This window comes from Melanostigma gelatinosum (genome assembly GCF_949748355.1).
Source record: "Melanostigma gelatinosum genome assembly, chromosome: 4".
Classification (NCBI taxonomy): Eukaryota; Metazoa; Chordata; class Actinopteri; order Perciformes; family Zoarcidae; genus Melanostigma; species Melanostigma gelatinosum.
Window position 1 is genome coordinate 6,256,635 of NC_136637.1, and position 19,233 is coordinate 6,275,867.

Consider the following 19,233-nt stretch of genomic DNA (forward strand, 5'->3'; position numbering starts at 1 on the left):
AAGGTAATGTCAGTGAAATCAGTTTTCCTTTTAGTTCCTTTATAATGAATAATCAGGGTCCAGCCGAACAAGTCTCCAGAACTCCAGCACTGGGCCTCTTCCTGACAAATCAATAGCTCTAGCTTGTGTTGGGAAGATGTTTACTCTCAGGAACACACACAAGTACTCGGCACTCTGGCTTTTGTAATCGGGCTGGGTATAGGTTGAAATTTGTTGCCAATTTATTTATACCCGAGTTTCAACAGCAGTACCAAAATATCTATTAAGTATCTTTTTAATACGATTTATAAACAGAAAAATCATTTTTAAAATTCAACAACAAAGTTCAAACCTATGAAATGCATTAAAATTGAATGGTTTAACACAATAAAATACAGTAAAAAATTAAGAAAATTTGAATTCACATCAGGCAATATCTGGTCAAATCAGCAAACATGGCTAAGACTGTGGCTAAGCATTCTGCGCTAGCTTTCGGTACTTGAAGGTTGACAATTACACAAATAAATTCATAATTCAAACAGTGTTTGGATTTGATACCCAGCCCGAATGTAATATAATATAATATAATAACAACAAACAATACTAAAAAAATGTTAAAAAGATGACTCAATCAACTACTCAAAATCAAAAATCTCTGCCTCTTTCTCTTTCCAAAAAGCAAAACTGCGGTCGATGTATTTGCAAACATCTTCATTGCTGAAACTGGAAATGTCAGTTCCACCGTGGAGCACCCCCTCGTCAGGTGTAGGCGTCTGCACAATGACCTTAGGGACCTGTCTCACCTCTGGGAGGGTGTGTTTCACCACCTCCACAGCGCTCTCATTCCGACTCACAGTGTTGCCAAAGAACTTCACTTTAATGTCCTCGAAGCCGTCCTTCCACTCGCGGTTCCCGGCCTCGATGTCCTGTACGACGGCCTTGTGGAAGTCCCTGACCAGCTCCCAGGGGAAGCTCCCCACGTGGTCAAACACCTCGAAACACAGCAGGTGTCTTATCTTGCGTTCGTCCACGGGAAGCTCCAACTCCAGGATGTGGAAGTAGCCCAGCATGAAGAGATCCAGGGTCAGGTTGTCGTACTCCACCGGCACGCCGTCCAGGCGAGGTAGGAACTGCTCTGGGGAGTAGAGGGCTTTCTGCCCATGGAGCCTGTGGGGGACACTGAATGGTTACTCAAGATCGTATCAACACTACAGTAGGCTGAGGCTAAAGATGAGAAGCTTCTGCAGAGTGACCTCCACGATGACGCGATCCACTTTCTACAAATGGATTGAATGACGGCACTACAGACAGCATTCCAAACCAAACCTCTATGCTGTTCAGTTGGAACTTTGAAGTTAAGTGTCCTGGACATGCAAGCAAATCTTTAATCAAACTGAACAAAAAGTTTAGGATTTTAAAGCTGCATAAATGTACTTGTTGGCCACTAGGGGGCAGAGTAACTCAACAAGCTAGAAAGTTGACTTATTAGCTTGTAAAAGTAGCAAACAACATGTTAGCAAACAATTGCTGAGTATCACATTCAGCAGACATGATGCAACATTGGCATTTATTTGAACAGTTTTTCTGTTTTTGTATCACGTTTGCTAGCTACGTTCTTTACCAGCTGGTAGATAACTTTGTCTGCTGCCCGTCTGGTGTCTGTGTGCATGATACAGAACTTGTATGTCAAAGGTCTAGTGTGTAGGAGTTGGTGACTGGAGATGCCACCAACTGAATACCCCACTGCTCACCTCTCCTTTTCTAAGACCAGTTTCACGGGCGTGTTGGAGAACTACGGTGGCCTTCAGGTAACATAAAAACTCAAAAGTCTCTCTCTCGAGCCAGTGTTTGGTTTGTCCGTTGTGTAACAAATACAAAAAAAAGAATGTTGACACCCTCTAATGAGTCAAGTTTGTTTTGCAGCCAATAGGAAGTTACCATATTTGGAATGCGGAGGAGTGACAGCGTATACGTCTCTGGTAGCGGCAGCGACCTGTCAATCACAGTAAGCCCCGCCCTAAAGCATCCCCTGCTTTGTGGTCTATTTGAGTCTAAATCAGGGGTGTCCAAACTTTTTTCAAAGAGGGCCAAATTTGATAATGTGAAAATGACCAAGGGCCAACAGTCCCTGCTGACATTATTTTAAACAATACAAGTAGCCTATACATACATTGTTATTTTATCATTTTATTTTCAATGACAGCAAATAGCAATGTAACCAAATGTAAGCATTCATGTGTGAACACATCTCAACAACTATTCTGCCTTTCTTTCACATCTTGAAAGTCAGATAACAAAGAACAAGCCATCTAAAAGCTAATTACATAGGAACCGATCAATATTCTCACCTCAAGACAATCTTAAATATGACTTAGTGAGGGTGATGAAAAGTTGTCTAACATTTAAATTCAACACATGAAACAGGCTCACGAAAAATATCAAGTTGTCTCTTGGTATCTGATGATAGCTCTTCAGTGTTACGAGCCAGGCAACCATTAGCAAACTCTGTCTTCTTTTCGGGGCAATTATGTTTTCTGCTATTTTCATAACACAGTCTTTGATAAACTCACATTCCGTAAAAGGTTTGTCATGTTTAGCAATTACCACGGCCACTCCGCAGCTTACTTTGATGATGTTTTCATGTGAAAGGGACCGCTGCTGTGTGGCCAAGTTATCTTGGAGTTGCTTCACTTTTCTAGCACGGACGCTCTCTGATAGCTTGTTGTAGCATTAGCACGTTTGGTCTCGTAGTGTCTCTTTACATTATATTCCTTAAACAAGGCAACAGTCTCATGACAAATTAGGGAGACACAGTTGTTTCGGTTTTCGGTGAAAAAAATATTGCGATCTCCACCTCTCCTGGAAGCGGCGGCCCTCGTTATCGACTTTCCTTTTTTTACTTGCTGTAGCCATGACAGTTCAAGGGTCAGAGCCAATTTCAAACAGCCAGACAGTTACAGAGTGGTGCTGCCACCATGAGGTAAAAATAGGAATTGCATGTTGAATTTGTATGATTTATTCATTCCGTTTTGACTGTGCTGGCGGGCCATAAATAATGCATTTTAAGACAGAAGGCGCGGGCCGTATAAAATCTGACCTCGGGCCGTGATTGGCCCGCGGGCCGGACTTTGGACATGCCTGGTCTAAATGGACCATCATTTACTAAATGAACATCATGCTGTGTTGAAGAAGACTTGAAACTAGAGACTGAGACCATAAACTCATGTTTACAATGTTTACTGAGGGAATAAATCAAGAGAGAAGTAGAGTCATTCTCTCATACAACCAGAGGAGTCGCCCCCTGCTGGTCAGCAATGAGATTGCAAGTTTTAAGGTTCAAGCATTGGATTCCCTCGGCAGGGCCGGAGGTTGCTGCCTGGTGAAGACATTCTGTCGTAGAACAGGGATGATTGACATAAAAAGGTCATGCAGTGCCCTACCTGCGTATCTGTCTGGACGGGACGCTGGAGATCATGCTCCTCCAGTTTCCCAGCATCTTGTTGACAGCACTCCTCTGCTTGAAGAAGTGTCCCAGAGAGCTGTTCATCATCTTCGACTGGGCGCTCTCCGCGCTACTCCTGCGATCCAACCCGCACTTGACGCCCGTCCCCGGGCTTCCGCCGCTCATCTTCCTCTCTGCTGCATCCTTGCTCTTCAGCGACACGGTGTAGGCAGATTTCTTCCAGTGGCCCAAGAACAGCACGACTATACGCTCCTTCCTGAGGCTGGTGGTCTCTCGAACGTCCGCGACGTTTTCATCGTAGTCAATGCCGGAGTCGTCGTTCTGGTCGGTTTCCAGGGCCGGAGTCAACACTTTGGGCACTTCATCTGACTCCGTGGCCTCGAGCTGCGCGAGAGCACTACCCACCTCCTGCGGCTCATCTGACAAAGGTGAGTTCTGCATCTCAAAATTGGACTTCAGCGTCCGCACGGACACCCCAAAGTGGTGGATCTCATCCTCTATCCTCTCCCTGCGTCCCCTGGTGGAGTTCTGCCGGTCCGGCGTCTGAGAGAACACGGTGATCAGGTCGGTGTTGGGCATCTTGCAGTGGGGCTGGTCCGTCAGGTTGGTCATGAGCAGAGACATGCTCTTCACGATGCCCGAGATGCGGTCGCACCACACGGGAAGGGCAACTTGACTCGAGAGGTTTCTGAACTGCGTGTTGGCGGTGATGTTGACTATGGGGGCTGGCAGGATGTGCCTGAGCTCCTCGGCCAGACGGGCGAGCTCCAGCTCGTAGCCTTCGCAGTTCCTTTGCATGGAGACGCTGGCGATCTGCTGCTCCACATAGATGAGGTCATCCTCCGTCAGCAGCTCACCAGAGGGCCCCAGGATGGCGTTGTGGGCTTGGGAGAACCTCCAGCTGACTTTGGCATATCTGTTCCCATTTTCCTGTCAGAAGAGAGGCAAACAGCGTGCAGATAAACATGCAGGATGTCACATTTTAACCTTTTTTTTATATTATATCTTTCATATGGCTTAGGCGTGAGAGGAAAAGAGTAATGATACAGTTAAACTGCGATCCAAACCTCAGAAAGATGACTTGGCGAGCAATGTGTTCAGTGATTTGTTATATGCAATTAAAAGTAAATGATGGAATTTCCAGAGTTTTTTTTTAATTTTTTTTTTTAAAGGTTAAGTAATGCAGATTTAGAAGTTGTGGTCTGGAGCGTTTGTTTAGAAGGGGCTGCACAACACATAACTGACTTCTTTTGGGTTGCAAACGATCAATAAATTATCAAAAAAAAGTTCCCCATAACTTTCCTGTTGATCCACTTATTGACATATTGTTTGAAATAAAATACTTTTGTCTGATTTTGTAAGCTAAGACTGTGATCCTGACCGCTCCCGAACATGTGCTACATCAGATTTGAATCAACCTAAGTGCATTAATAATGCAACCCTGTTTAATCTTCCAGAGAGACGCTACCTTCCTCCTCTGGTCCTCCTCGTCCAGCAGCCGGGCCTGCAGCTGTCTCACCATGACTTGCCTCTTCCACTCGGCGATGGGACGGCCTCGCTCGTCGTGGGTGGGCACCAGGTAGTCGATGTCCGACAGGTTGGCCTCCTCAGTGGGCAGGACCACCATCTTGTTCTGCTCAGACACAGAGGTTTCTCTTTAGCTATGGTGAGGGAGCGCTTGCAAAAAGAAAGGATGTACAAAGTGAGAAAGCGTACCGCTTGTCCGGTGAAGACTCCTGACATCCCTGATGGTTTCAAGGATTTAATAAACTTCATTTCGCCGAGGAGTTTTCTTCCAAGTAGGAGGTTTGCACCAGGCAGCATCGTCTTATCGGGAGCGGCGATTATCTCACTCCCAGCGGCCTTGGGCTGATTGAAACCTTTAAGAACTGCAATACACTTCATAAGTCTTTAAGGAACACACACTATTTTTTTTCCTCCAGTGAACAGTGACTCACAGTAACAGAAATGATTTTTTCTCACGTGATGTCGTGAATTGAACATGCCCTACTCTGCTGACAGCGGTTTTCTCCGGTGTAGAGGAAGCGGAGGGTAAAGGAGGTGCAGGAGGGGGCTGAGGGTATCTCGCCTGCGGGGCCTCCACGCTCTCAGGCTGCTAGTTTGGACAAAAAAACAACAAAAAAAGAGACTGTGATGAACCAGATGCTTTGGGTAGAATTTATAGAAATGGTGAATATAAACAATATAAACTTACCTTTAAACTATCCATGGGTGTGTCACTGCTGTAGCTGTCCCTGCATGCGTCACTCAGGCAGCCGTAGTAGTCCTCCCTGCTGCACTGCGACAACACAGCCGGCTTCACCTTCACCTCCTCCTCCTGCTCCTCCTGCTCCGGAGCGGTCACCTCGATGGGCTTATCTGGGCAGGCTGTCTGCAAGTATCACAGAGTCACACTAAAGACTTCGGAAGACCAAATTTTATGAAAAGCGCAACTTATTTGGTAAAATTGTGCTCGAATGCTCAAAAGTATTTCGCACGGTCAACAAAATCACATCCTGGTATCCAACGAGAGACTTCCGTCACATCAGATCACATCACACCTCCTGCACCGTGACGTCCTCCCTGGTCAGACACCCACTTAAAATAGTTTGTGACAAATTGAACCGTGGAATCACGACTGTGACGTCTGAGTGTGACCCGTACATGAGCTTTTTTTGAAGTGAATTTTCCATTCCATGGTGAAAAATAAAGTCACTTTCATGAAGGAGGAGAGACGGTTTGTATTGATGGATCCTCACATTGTCCGATATGACAATATGGACAGCAGGACAAAAATGCATATAATGCCGGCGAAACAACACTTTAATGCTAAAGAATATAATACTTAAAACATACTAGATTGAAAAGAACACATCCGAACATTTAAAGCCTGAGGACGCGCGCCACGAAATACACGGAGAGCAAAACAAGCATCCTGGGATAATTGGCAGCGTTTCACACCACTCTCAGGAGGATGTCGGATGTATGGAAACATTTAGATCCTCTTTAATGGACCTGCGTTGTCCTAATGCGTTCCATGCAGAATGCATATCAAATTCAGCTCTCCGAGGACATTATTAGTAAGCGAAACATCAAAGGCAGCCCTAACAAGCTGCTGCATGCTGTTGTGCTTTGTGTCCGTGAGGTGGTCCGTGCCATTTCCTCTCACGCGGCACTTTGATGTCCAACAGCACGAAATATGCTGTGACACCGCTCGGGCGGAGGAACTAACTTCCCCGAAGTTGTGCAATATGTAAATAGATAAACAAAGATTCCTTTGTGACCCTTCTCTTAACAGTTCAATGTCCTAAAAGCTATGATGAACCGGTCCGCCTGTGAGTGTGTGTTTAATTAGATCCAGTGGCCAGAGAGCATTTGGTTTTCATCAGCACCCCATCAAAATTGCCACGCAGATATAGATAGCCGAGCCCTGTTTTGGCACTGGATCCCCTCTCCCGCTATCAAAGACCGCAGAGAGCCCCATCCCTTCGGAGCAGGAGCCAAGAGTTAAGAAACAGCGCTCGGCAGCGCTGCCTCGTTGTCGGGACACGCAGCACCGCCGATCCCCTTGTGGGTTTGAATCCCCGGCATTTCAGAACAACGTGTGTATTTAAAAAGATGTCGCCAAAAACAAAAAAAGGAAACCTGCTCCCCCATGAAATATTCACATTCCCGGTGATAAATTGCAATGTGGAATGTATACAGCCGGTGTACATTATACACAGAACACTGTAGTGTAAATACACGTCCACTCGCAGGTTAAAATACTCTCAGGTTTCCTGCATGGAGGTAAATGCTCGAGACTGACGGACACCATGTTTTTGACAACTATAACAGCTTGTTTTTTGCACAGCTAAAGAAGACAAATGACAATATATGTCGACTTCACAAAGGAACATTGTAACAGCTACTGGATCATAAAGCCACATCTAGAAAGAGTGCATGAATCAAAAAAGGAATTTGCAAAACATCAACAACGGCAACATAAAGCGAGAGTATTAGTCATCATGCCTAACCGTAAGAGGCCACGGCCGATCAGTAAATAGGTCAAACATTGCCAAAACATAGAGTTTCCTTAATAACAGAACTTACAAAATGTTCCATTCACTTTCCAAAACAAATTACTCAGCCTGACCAGTCACTTGCTTACTCACGAACAAACGCTCAAAGAAAAATGATGGATTAAAGAAGAAAAGAAGCAAAAGCAGCATAGAAAACAAGCAGTGAAAATGATCTACGAACCGACCTAAAAACCTACGAACCTCGACCAATGCTCCCGGTGCACTCAGGTAAGACCTCGCTGTACGGCAAAACTCCGAAGGCACCGACTCCTGGGGCCAGGCAACCCGGGGCGATCGCTCCGCGTTGTGGATGAGACACTATCGGAAGATCACCAACCGCTCGTTTGACACCATCACGAGCATCCCTGCCAGTGGCCAAGGGCTGCCAGGCAATAAACAATAAACTCTGATCGGAGCGTGCGGTTAATAATTAAGGGGAAGGATAGGATGGCCCAGTCGTGGCACCAATACACGGACAAACCAACGGACACGGCGCCGCACGAAGGGAAGTATCAGCGGAAGACTTGTCAAAGCAGCTGCAAAAGAGACATTTTATCCACGCGCATTCAGGTGCTGTTTTTCCACTTGGGACAATTGAAAGGAGGTTTTTGTGAGGGTGGGGGTAGAATCTACCTGAGATCACCAGTGGGCTGTGACAGTGGAAACACAATGTGACACCATGAGATGAGTCGGAGTGTGTGTGTGAATGTGGAAACGCTGACAACAACAAACAGCGTGCTGGGACAGATTCTGGACACATTGTTCTCCAATAATTCTCCAATAATTCATCAATTTTCAACTGACAATTGTTTACATTATCGATTGATCTGTTATTATTATTATCGTCAGTCTTTAATATGTCAGAAAATAGTCCAATCACAATTTCCTCATTGCACTACTCATATGGGTTGTTTTGTCCGACCAATATCAGGTTTAATGTTGGAGAGCAGTGATTCACAAACATTTTATACGGGGACCTACTTTTTAAGAAAATGAGAAACCATCGCGACCCATTTCACCGCATGGCCTTATATATATTATATTAATAGGTAAACCAGCCGTTTCTAAGAGGTGTACGCGTTTGATAAATCACAACTTTGTTTGATGGATGCGTTGTTGAAAACATATACACACGTTAAATATTTAGAAATGACAACAAACAAATACATTTTGGGACAAACTAACAGAATGTCCGACAGCCTTTCATAGTAGGTTCAATGTTATAAGAATAACAATAATAAGAGCATTCAGGCTCCCTCAAGTGGCTAGAAAGTGTACTGCAGGTTTAAAAGTTAAATAAAAGACTACGGACGAAATTCACGAAATATATTTGGAGACCCCAGTAAATAAAAGATAATAAAAAGGATAATTGTGAGTTTTTGGCATTTCACCTTTAAAAAAAATTACTTAAAATAGTTACAAATCATTTTTTTGTCTATCAACTGGTCGTTTAATGGACACATTTCTCCAGCTCTACAGCTGTTAAGCTTGGCATTCCGTACTTTAAAAGTTGCATTGTGTACATAATGTATACAGTGTTACATTGTATACAGTAATGTATACAGTGTTACATTGTGTATGTAATGTATACAGTAATGTATACAGTGTTACATTACATTGTGTATGGGGATACTCCAGGACATAGATTTTATAGTTCTGCAAAATATCTCCCCATCTGTGACACACATGTAACAGTGATGCCTCGTGAGATTGACACAGATCAACAGATGGGGGGGGGGGGGGGGGGGGGGTGAGGAGATTATTATTTGATCTAATCTGATCGATGTCAACTCGTGATAATGTTGATTAGATATTATATAAATAATACAAATAAAAGTCACTAAAGCATGTGTTTTCTTTCTCAGTGCAAAATAATAAAACACGAAGCGGAAATCTTGACAAAAACAGTGATGAACTAGTGTCCTCGGTCCAAGTGTTCTAAAAATACCATCCTCAAACAACAGCATCTTGGGCCCGATCGCTGTGACTGGAGCGCAAAAGCCACGAACGTGTGTGTGTGTGTGTGTGTGTGTGTGTGTGTGTGTGTGTGTGTGGAGTAAACCTCCGCCGCACACTGTTTATTTGATTGCAGCTGTTCCTGAGATGCGAGATGAGGAGCAGCGGGGTCTGACCTCGCTGTGAGCGGTTCCAAACACACACAGCTCTCCCCGGTCGATGTCCCAATCCATTTGGGTCGCTGCTCGGAAATGAGATTATCTGACTGACACTTCAGAACGGGGTGGAAACCCCGTGATCCACGCAGCGCTTGACAAACCCAAAACCACCAGAAATGTAGTTAAAGCACGTCTACCGGTACATGTACGGCTCACCTGCGGCACGATACATTTTCAAAGCATTACATGCTGCTACCTTATGAACCATCCCGACCCCTCAGGTCGTCTGGGACCGGTCTACTTTCTGTTCCCAGAGTCAGAACTAAACATGGAGAAGCAGCGTTCAGTTTTTCTGCTCCACATATCTGGAACAAAGTCCCAGAAAGCTGCAGGTCTGCTGAGACACTTAGCTCATTTAAATCAAGATTGAAGACTTTTCTGTTTGCTGCTGCCTTTAATTGAACCACATTCAATTCATACATTAATCAATTTCCTGCATTTCTGCATTTTACTACTGCATTTTATTTCTTGCACTGTTTTTTAATGTTTTAATGAATGTTCTTAATTGTTTTTAAATCTCCTTTTCTTTTGCCTTATGTTTTGATGCTTTTAATGGTTTTATGTGAAGCACTTTGAATTACCTTATTGTTGAAATGTGCTATACAAATAAACTTGCCTTGCCTTGCCTGACATAGTCTGCCATCCAAATATTACGAGGATGTAAAGTCAATTAACTGCCGCTTCAGGTTCTCCATCAGATGACCTCTCTGTGCACGGCGAGCCTCGGCCCGTGTGTCCGATTCATACGTTGCCAAGAAACCTGATCATTCTGTCTGCTCCCATCATTATACCCAACATCCAGAGGTGACAATCATAGCACTTCCAAGTCACTGGAAAAAATGAAAAGCATGACACACAATCAAACGTGTGTTTGAAGCCGGTGACATCCTGCTCTCCGAGTCCACAGAGGGATAGAGTTGCCGGTTCCAGGCATCAGAATGGTGAAAACGCTGAAACTTAAGCTTGTGGATCTTGTAACGCGCTCAGCCGCCGGGCACTCCACCTGAGCCGCAGGAGAGGGGTAACTGATAGGCCCTTAGTTGGCGGCGGCTCCGGCTGCGCTCCGACGTGTCGGCCCCCGTGCTAATTAGCTCCCCATTGTTGAAGGGAGGATTATTTGTGAAGGGGGGAAGCTCTCGGCCGGCTCCCTACCATCATCCTCTCCGTGTATGAGCGCTGCTCGTCTCTGCTGACTAATTAATGGCTTCTATTGGACGGAGAGCTTTCGTTACTCTCTGTGTGCGTCGCTGTGCTGTAGGGCGGCGGGCGGAGTGCGATGGGGAGAAACGAGGACAGGCCGCAGGTGGACAGCTGCGAGGCTTTCAGGTTCAACAAGTCGGCTGACAGCTAACAGTAGAACCTCTTTCCTATTTCAAATAAACTCCACAAGCTCAAATTTCAGCATCAGCTTTAGCCGTCCTCCTCTAAACCTAATTATTATGCAGCTATTCAAAAGAAAAACAAACGATTTAAGATACAAAGAGGCTTCACACAGCAAACTGAAGAGTAATTTGAGTTAAACGCAGGCCGGTTTTTAACTGCCTTGACCCCTGATTTGAACAGGCACAAACAACGCTGTGAACAACGTGTTCACGCTAAAATATTCATCAGCCACATCAAGGGGGTGTTGTGCTTTCTGCACCAAACAAAAGAGCTTATCTCCTCCGGCACTCACGGCACCACGAACACCTTATTAAAAACACAAAAGCCATCGTCCTCCACTTCCTCGGCCCTCTTAAACTGAGAGCAAAGCAATCAGGCGGAGTGGAAGACAGCGGCGCTGGAGAAGAGCACGCCCGACCCCGCGCCAAATACACGCCGCAAATTAAGAACGAGGATTCGCCAAGACCTTCCAGATGTTCGCCGTCGACCGCTGACCAGCTTTGATTTCTCGCGCCGAGGTAAACAGCTGGGCAGTGCCGACGCAAAGAGAGGACACAGAGCAGGAGAATGTGTGAAGCGAAACAGGTGAGGGAGCTTACATTTCTCTCAATGGCACAGAGGTATCTGGCACATTCACGGTGTCCGTTGTACTCCGCCAAGTCTGCTGCCGTGAACCCATCAATGTCATGATCTGAAGGGTTCGCTTGGTTGGCCAACAGGATTTTACAGCACTGAACGAAGGAACAGAACAATACGATGGAAAAAAACTGTTTAGCTTATTTCGATAAGATAAGACAAAAACTATGAACAACTCAAGAAAGAAGTCATGTCCAACCTCCAGCTCTCCATTCTCTGCAGCATCATGAAGTGGGGTCCCCCCCCAGTGATCCTTGATGACCTTTGAACCCAAGCGAAGCAGCCTCTCCAAGATGCAATAGTGCCCTCTGCTGGCAGCAAAGTGCAGAGCAGTGGCTCCATCTCTGTCCTGGCAGGACAGGCTGACGTCAGTGCACGTCACCTGTTTAGGGTCAATAAGGGAGGTTCAGAAGTGTGGACTGAACAAAGCACAAGCGGACGTATCGTAGGAGACACGTGTTGTGCTTCTCTACTGACCAGCCACACCACAACAGCTTGGTGGCCCATGTGAGCAGCCGCATGCAGGCAGGTCATGCCATCGCGGGCCCTCAGGTGGATGTCGGCGCCGCAGTCGTTCACGAGGTGCTCCGCGACGTGCAGGTGCCCCTCCTGGCAGGCCAGATAGAGCGGGGTGGCGCCGGTGAGCGTCTGGCGGTCCACACAGCTGTACCCCAAAACACAGATCAACAACAGGGCAATAGGCCAGAGTTACATATCAAGCTAAGCATCAGCCACGGAATGCATCACAAATATCAAAACTCTGCCTGATGCAACACACCAGTTTGATATGTAGATGCTAAAAACATGCACAGTGGATTTGAGGTGTTTTTAGCTTCAACGGGCTTCTCTTCAGTTGGGACAATAACTGAGGGAATGACCAACGGTGTCCAGGCATGTATTATTCACAGGTACCTGCTGGTCCCACGTGATGGTTCTAACCCCGCCATAGGTCAGGAAATGAAGCAGGAAAAGGGGACATGTCGTTATCTGGTCCTGACTAAGAGCCACTGTCTCAGGTTTAGGGGATGGAGGAGAGATGGGATCCACGAGGGGGGGGGTCATATTTCACGTGATCATTTTTGTTTTCATTGTTGTTGTCCTTTTGATGTAGCGCAGATCATCAGCTTTAATCTGTGACTGTGAAAACAGGTGTGCATGATTAGGTCCTCTAACCCAGTGATTCATAACCAGTGGTACCCTAGCGAGTACCTCTGCTGTTACCACGGTGATGTGCAAACATGCCTATATATATCTGTGTTTAGGAGGATAATAAACAGCCGAAGATGATTACAAATGGTGTGATGCTGATCTTCGGTACATTTTACACTATCAGGTAAGCTACCAGCTGTGATTGGCTGACTGCACATTAGCTACCTCCCACCTGAGCAGATGGTAGGTTCCAGTTGATAAAGTCAAAGGCCAGTCACAGGTCTCCAGTCGTGGGACAGTAGGTGGAGCTTGAGATCAGGCAGCTGGTTTTAACTGCATTCTTTTTCCTTTTCATCAATTTTAAGTTGCGTTTGTTAAACTTTCCAGAGTTTTGCCTCTGCTCAATTAATGTTTGTGTGAATAAAACACCCATCTACTATGGTGCCCATGGTACCCCATCATCCCAGCTAGGGATGGCTGTGAACTCACCCGGGTGCCTGTTGAACGAGCAGCTTTAAGCAGGTGAGGTCCCCGTTGGCTGCGGCGTAGTGAGCCGGCACAGCCCCGCAGTTCGTCTCCACCTCGGCCAATCCTCCGACAGAGAGCAGCCACTCGATGACCTCCGCACAACCGAACCGGGCCGCGAGGTGGAGGGCAGCGGCACCGGCAGCATCCCTGTCCTGCAGACATCAACAAAGAGGGGAGTTGGGTGAAGCTTGATGCAGAACTCGTCTACTGTAACGGCTTAATGTAATAGACATTCTTGATTATCACGACACCACGAAGGGGTTTCATTAGGTGCATTTCTTTTCTTTTATGAGCGCCACCAATTAAGACATTTGGTTCTATTAACAATCAGTGAAGAAACAATTACGTAATATGTTGTCTTCACAATGGACCTGTATACATTTGAGAAACAGAAGAGATGTACACGTAAGTAGACTTGACTCAGACCTAACAGCTAAGTTCAGTGAGAGCTCCCCTCAAGCATCTGAACCTAATTACACTTGCTATATAATACTAATGGATACCCAGTAAGTCAGCGCCACATGATGTAATCAGCTGGTAATGCATCTGAAAAGGTACCGTAGTGTACGGTACCTTTTTACAACTGCGGTGATGTAACCTCACTCTGGGATCAGTTAGATGACCATCTGAAGCCATCGCCTGGATTTGGGCTCACAGACAAACGGAGTCGGTGGAAATTACCAGGAGAGCTGGACACGTGGCATCTCTCCAAGGCTTCTGAGCTCTCTAGGTAGGTTTCCCGCCCCCCTCTCTCTCTCGTTCTGTAGAGATTCTCACAGTGGATAAACTCACCTCAACGTTGCAGCCTCCAAAGTCCACCAGCCATTGCAGCTCCCGGATGTGGCCCGTGGCTGCTGCGTCGTGCGCTGGCGTGGCCCTGTTCGAGGCCCGGGCGTCGGCCGCCAGCCCCAGCTCACTCACCAGGAACCGCAGGCACTCCAGGCGTCCGCACCTCGCCGCGTGGTGCACCGGGCCTGCACCTTGAGCGTCAGCGATCACAGGTGAGAGGCGACCGGAAGATGCCAGCTCCCTGAGGGCCGCGAGGTCCCCCGCTCGCGCAGCCCGGATGGCCCGATGAAGCACCATCCCCGGCCGCTTACGGGTAGGTTGTGGCATGCGGAGCGGGCTCCCCGGGGCTCTTTGGCTCCCACCGGGATAGCATCGCTTTCTCGCTCATGCTCAACTCTCATTCAATAACAGAAAAAAAACGTGCACTTGCATGCCTCTTCCCGAGCCAGGAAAGTGACACCCGAGCCGGGAGCCAGCTGGCCGGCATGGCTGTTGGGGAATAAGGGGGGGCCTGTGAGATAGAAAGGTAATGAAAGACGGGTGGAGGCGCAGCTCTCGTGGCCTCCCGCTCTCCTTTGTGCGCCGGTGACCGTATGCTGGCACACGCACCAACGCTTCACTGGAGACGGGGGAGCTGAGGCGGCACGGAAACTTCAGTAATGGGAGAAGTCGGAGCCAGCGCACAGTGGATTACGACGAGTGTTATTTTTTACAACTATTTTAAAAGTTCATCTCGGTGGGGATGACTAAACAGATGATACATTTAGGTGATTATAATCTACATATAATATTTTATAGCTCTTTGGGTTGGTGAGAAAATATTCAAAGGTGTATGTTAATATTTTATTTCCATAACACTCATACATGTTGCCCCGACTCCAATTAGTTGATTAGCGCCTCACATGACGTGATGGAAGCTGAGGATACAGTCATCTCTCCATAACATCTCCCCTCCGGTCACTTCAACTTCTTCCCTTTTATTATTTATCTTGCATATGTTTTGCATGATCAGTGGATGTAACAGTAAAACACAAGATGATGCGTTCTTAGTTCTATACATCTGACCTTATCTGACCTACAGGACGACTGTTTATGCACACGAAGGCCATCAGTCCATTTCTTCCAGCAGCCGCACAGTTTCCCTCAGGTCCTCCACAACTGCATCCACGTCCGCTTTGGTCGTCGCCCTGCCCACGCTCAGCCGCAGGGCGCTAGCTGCCACCTCCGAGGGGACGCCACAGCTCAGAAGGATGTGAGAAGGCCTGATGGACAGACACAGTGCGGGGGGGGGTTATGTGGACTGCGATCAGTATGGCGTCCGGACAAAAAGAGTAACAGGTGCAAGAGGGACTCTTTTACCTGTTTCCACTGTCTGAGTGGCAGGCGGCACCAACGCTGGCCAACAGCCTCCTACAGTTGGACAACACCCTCCAGCCTAGAGCGAGAGAGATATTAATCATTCAAAGCCTTTGTGGCTTACAAATGGCCCTGTGCAGGTCATGAACTGCCTCCCACAAACATTGGTGTAGGGTTGGAGGACAGGCCAAAACAGACATAGCACGGAGAAGGAAGAAGTAATGACATCACCTTGTAATGTTGGGCCCAGGATGGACACGTTACATGTGTTCGGGAGGATATCAGAGCCGGGGTGATGGCTGTTGAAGCGGATCTTATCTTCAAAGACGGCCTGAAAACGAAAACACATTGATGGCACGTTGTTTTAATGTACAAAAGGTAAGAATGATGATAATATAAGTTATCATTTTCAAAGTCAAAGAACAAAAAGACACACACACACACACACACCCGAGCGCATGATTTCCTGGCGCAGATAATAACGTCAATGACTCCAGAAACTGCTAACCTTACTATTGACATATATCACAGAGAATGTGACATTTTCCATCTCTTTAAACGGAATCAAACTTACCTTCAGTCGTTCTTCCAGGTAAAGTTTGGTACTTTGCATGTGACTCTCATAACCCGACAGATTGGAGGTCACCAGCTCTGCAGCCTAACAGACACACAATAAATCAATACATGCACTGTTAGATCAGGGAGATTGAAAAACAACAACTCATTTAGAGTCAAACATTATTCAGTGGAAGCTTCCAGAGAAATGTTCTAAAAAAGAAAAGTGAATTCCACTAACACATATACGGAGCAGGAAACATACCTTTCCCAGACCAGCAATCATTGCTGTGTTTTCTGTGCTGTAATAGTCAAAAGGACAGAAAATGGACCCTTACATTTCCATCTTTGTTGTTATTTCATGCATACTTGGTGCTTTGTTGATATTTCCTCAAGTAAGACGATGTAGTGTGTTACCCTGGTCTGAAGTTCCTCTCCTGTCCTCCTCCAAACAGCATCGGATACAATGGCGTCCTTCTTCCCGGGCCGTTCACAAACAAAGCACCGATCCGAGGGGCATAGAACTAGAAATATTGCAAGCCCTTTCAATAATACGTTTAAATATTAGCGATGCCAAATCAAGACGTTTTATCCGACAGGTTCCTGACCTTGTGTCCCACTACGGTGAGGTAGTCCACTCCCAGTTCACAGGCATCGACCCTGATTTTCCCCAGAGCCTGAGCGGCATCAGTGTGCAGCAGGATCCTGAGCCGCTCATGCTGCTTGTTGACAGACTTTATTCTCTGGCAGATCTCCTGGACTGGCTGACGAGACGAAGCCGTTTCAGCATACAGGGCACATTAGACTGTCCTGCACCTAGATCCTTTTGTTTTTACATTGAAATTGTATTTTCAAAAGATGATGAAAGGAAGGACTTATCAGCTAATGCAACTGTCTGCTTCATGACAACCAATTCCTGCCTCAAACACTGACGGACTGCTCTATCTTTTCCAATAACAAAAGTAGAATTTCTCCATTATCTGTAGAAGAGAGTGCCTGGTTTCCAAGCCTCTATCTCCTTCTTACCATGATGACTCCTGTCTCATTGTTGGCCAGCATGATTGAGATGAGACAAGTGTTGGGACGCACCGCAGCAATGACATCCTCCACCTCCACACGGGCCGTCACCTTAGACACAGGCACATATGTCACATCTGTGACAAAAACGCAGTTACCCAAACAAGTCGAGACAGCAAGCAAACGTAAAGAAGCTACATCGGATTCGTTGTTTAAAAAGAAAAAAAGCATGGTCTCCTACCTGCCTTGCCATCTTTCTGTAGGTGCTCAGCTACTAGTTTGACCGAGTCATGCTCCACATTCGAGGTGATTATGTGAGGAAGGCCATTGCTTCCATTCCGGTGTCCTTCCCGTTGCTCTGCAGCCCTGCAGCTTCTCCTGAAGTGCTCTACAGCAGTGTGCAGCACCATGTTATTGGCCTGAGAGAACATTTGTTTGCTATGAACCACCGCTGCACTGCATGGTACCACAATTCTGCACTAAACATTTTCCAGCGTCGCACAAAACCGATGTAGCTTTTTGAAAACCAGAGTAAAAAAAAAAAAAAAGAAGAAATTCCACTTACTTCTGTTCCACCTGATGTGAAAATGATGTCTTCTGCTTTCCCTCCAACCATTCTCGCCACATTCTCTCTGGACTGATTAATTGTTGCCTTGGCTTTAGCGCCTACAAATAAAAGTGATTAAGCACCTTTTTATTGGTTGCATGCTGAGATACATTATTGTTTGGGTGCTGAGATGGAAAATTGGGAAAAACATCATGAGCTCGTTAAAGGAAATTGCTTTACGCACACACACATACACCTCATTCCAACATTAAGTCAATGGCATTTTGATGAAGGTTGAAGTATTCTTCACCTGCTATATAATTGCTACTCGGGTTTCCCCAGGCATCCTGGAGGGCTTCAGTAATGGCCTGGATCACTTCTGGGTCCAGCGGAGTGGTGGCATTGTAGTCCATGTAGATCCTAAATAACATGATAGACATTGGAAAGAAATCGTTCTCAACTCATTTCACGTACTCGGTTAAGCCAATATCAGTCTATATATTACACATTAACAAAACATCAAGAGCATCATCATCAAAGCAATCTCATCTTGATTTTTCACTTCATGTGATTCAGAGTGAATGGCCCAAATCAAATGTTCCTACCTGTCTAGATTCATTTCTGAGTAATGTTGAAAGGAGTGGCCACTGAAGGTGTGATCCATTACCGGGGTGACGTCATCAGATTGCTTGGCCATGACACTATATGCAGAGAAAAACATTTAGCAGGAGGTCTTATATCTTAGATTTATTACAGTCAGGCAATGATTCCAGTGGCTTTTTTAATCCAACACTATACAGCTCGTTGCAGCAAAACTTCTATTTATATTTCTCAACTTTTAAATTAGTTGGGGTAGCATTTATTTTGACAGCGCAGCGTGATCTTTTCTTCTTTTTTTTGAATGTTTTGACAGCTGGTTGGACAGTTAGAAGTATTCTCATAACAGTGAATGACTGCAAGTGAAACAGCAGCTGTATCTGAATCTCGACTGTAGTGTCGAATGCTAATCATTGTTATCATACCGCGTGATTAAATGCCAACTGTGTCTCTAGTACAGAGGTCAATTACACATTTGCGTCAACATAACCCAATGTTGTCCAGTCATTCCGCTGTCTGTCGGCTAACGTTACATCCAAGCTGTCAGTAGCGGACGTGACAGGTAACGTTAATGACTCAGCCACGTTACCGGGACGGGTAGCTTACTGGTACCAACTATGCTTCCGGTTAACAGAACACTTGTACCTGTTCCATTAAAACAACCTGACTCATCCCTGGCCATGCATGTCTGCAAACCGGGAATGTATTTAACTAGCTAAGGCTACTTTACTGTAGGTAACATCTGTTAACTGGAGCTAAAGCTAGCTAATGCTGCTAACGTCCACTCATGTTTGATAGCAGGAGTACATTTTACTATTAATCTGCTTTCGAGCCCTCAAGATGAGTCAGACATGTTCTCCATCGTGTGACACGGTCAGCTGAGACTCTCGGCTGTGTGTCTAACCTTGTGAAGGGATGTGAAGGAGTCCTGAATGGATTTACTAGCCTGTGTCAAACATTCGCTAGCTAGCGTTGGATGAGTATGTGGCGCTGCTCCGC

General features: G+C 46.1%; 2 protein-coding genes across 2 annotated transcripts; both read right to left on the minus strand.

Annotated features, from left to right (window-relative positions):
- Positions 1-608: 608 nt before the first annotated feature.
- espnla (espin like a) lies at positions 609-14,510 on the minus strand. The gene is made up of 11 exons (XM_079266697.1): positions 14,166-14,510; positions 13,335-13,525; positions 12,174-12,360; positions 11,896-12,078; positions 11,660-11,791; positions 5,658-5,834; positions 5,426-5,558; positions 5,159-5,331; positions 4,911-5,075; positions 3,420-4,372; positions 609-1,146 (listed from the first exon to the last, which is right to left on the minus strand). Exons 1-11 carry the CDS (start codon positions 14,487-14,489, stop codon positions 615-617), a joined length of 3,150 nt encoding a protein of 1,049 aa, XP_079122823.1. The 5' UTR covers positions 14,490-14,510; the 3' UTR covers positions 609-614.
- A 492-nt stretch (positions 14,511-15,002) lies between these two features.
- On the minus strand, positions 15,003-19,233 carry scly (selenocysteine lyase). Its single transcript, XM_079267796.1, has 13 exons — positions 19,139-19,233; positions 18,243-18,338; positions 17,948-18,057; positions 17,656-17,756; positions 17,332-17,509; positions 17,100-17,227; positions 16,682-16,837; positions 16,491-16,597; positions 16,339-16,375; positions 16,093-16,176; positions 15,750-15,849; positions 15,522-15,597; positions 15,003-15,424 (listed from the first exon to the last, which is right to left on the minus strand). The coding sequence occupies exons 2-13, from the start codon at positions 18,332-18,334 to the stop codon at positions 15,271-15,273; spliced, it is 1,323 nt and encodes a 440-aa protein (XP_079123922.1). The 5' UTR covers positions 18,335-18,338; positions 19,139-19,233; the 3' UTR covers positions 15,003-15,270.

What these genes read in the sequence shown, in the direction of transcription:
- scly (XM_079267796.1), bottom strand. Translation starts at nt 18,334, where the DNA reads ATGGCCAAGCAATCTGATGACGTCACCCCGGTAATGGATCACACCTTC. An exon ending in ACAGAAAGATGGCAAGGCAG is followed by an intron (nt 17,228 to 17,331) that starts GTAGGAGACCAT and finishes TTTTTGTCACAG; the next exon opens with ATGTGACATATGTGCCTGTG. An exon ending in TCACCGTAGTGGGACACAAG is followed by an intron (nt 16,598 to 16,681) that starts GTCAGGAACCTG and finishes CAATATTTCTAG; the next exon opens with TTCTATGCCCCTCGGATCGG.
- espnla (XM_079266697.1), bottom strand. Translation starts at nt 14,489, where the DNA reads ATGCCACAACCTACCCGTAAGCGGCCGGGGATGGTGCTTCATCGGGCC. An exon ending in TGTTCAATTCACGACATCAC is followed by an intron (nt 5,332 to 5,425) that starts GTGAGAAAAAAT and finishes AGTGTATTGCAG; the next exon opens with TTCTTAAAGGTTTCAATCAG. An exon ending in GAGTCTTCACCGGACAAGCG is followed by an intron (nt 5,076 to 5,158) that starts GTACGCTTTCTC and finishes GTGTCTGAGCAG; the next exon opens with AACAAGATGGTGGTCCTGCC.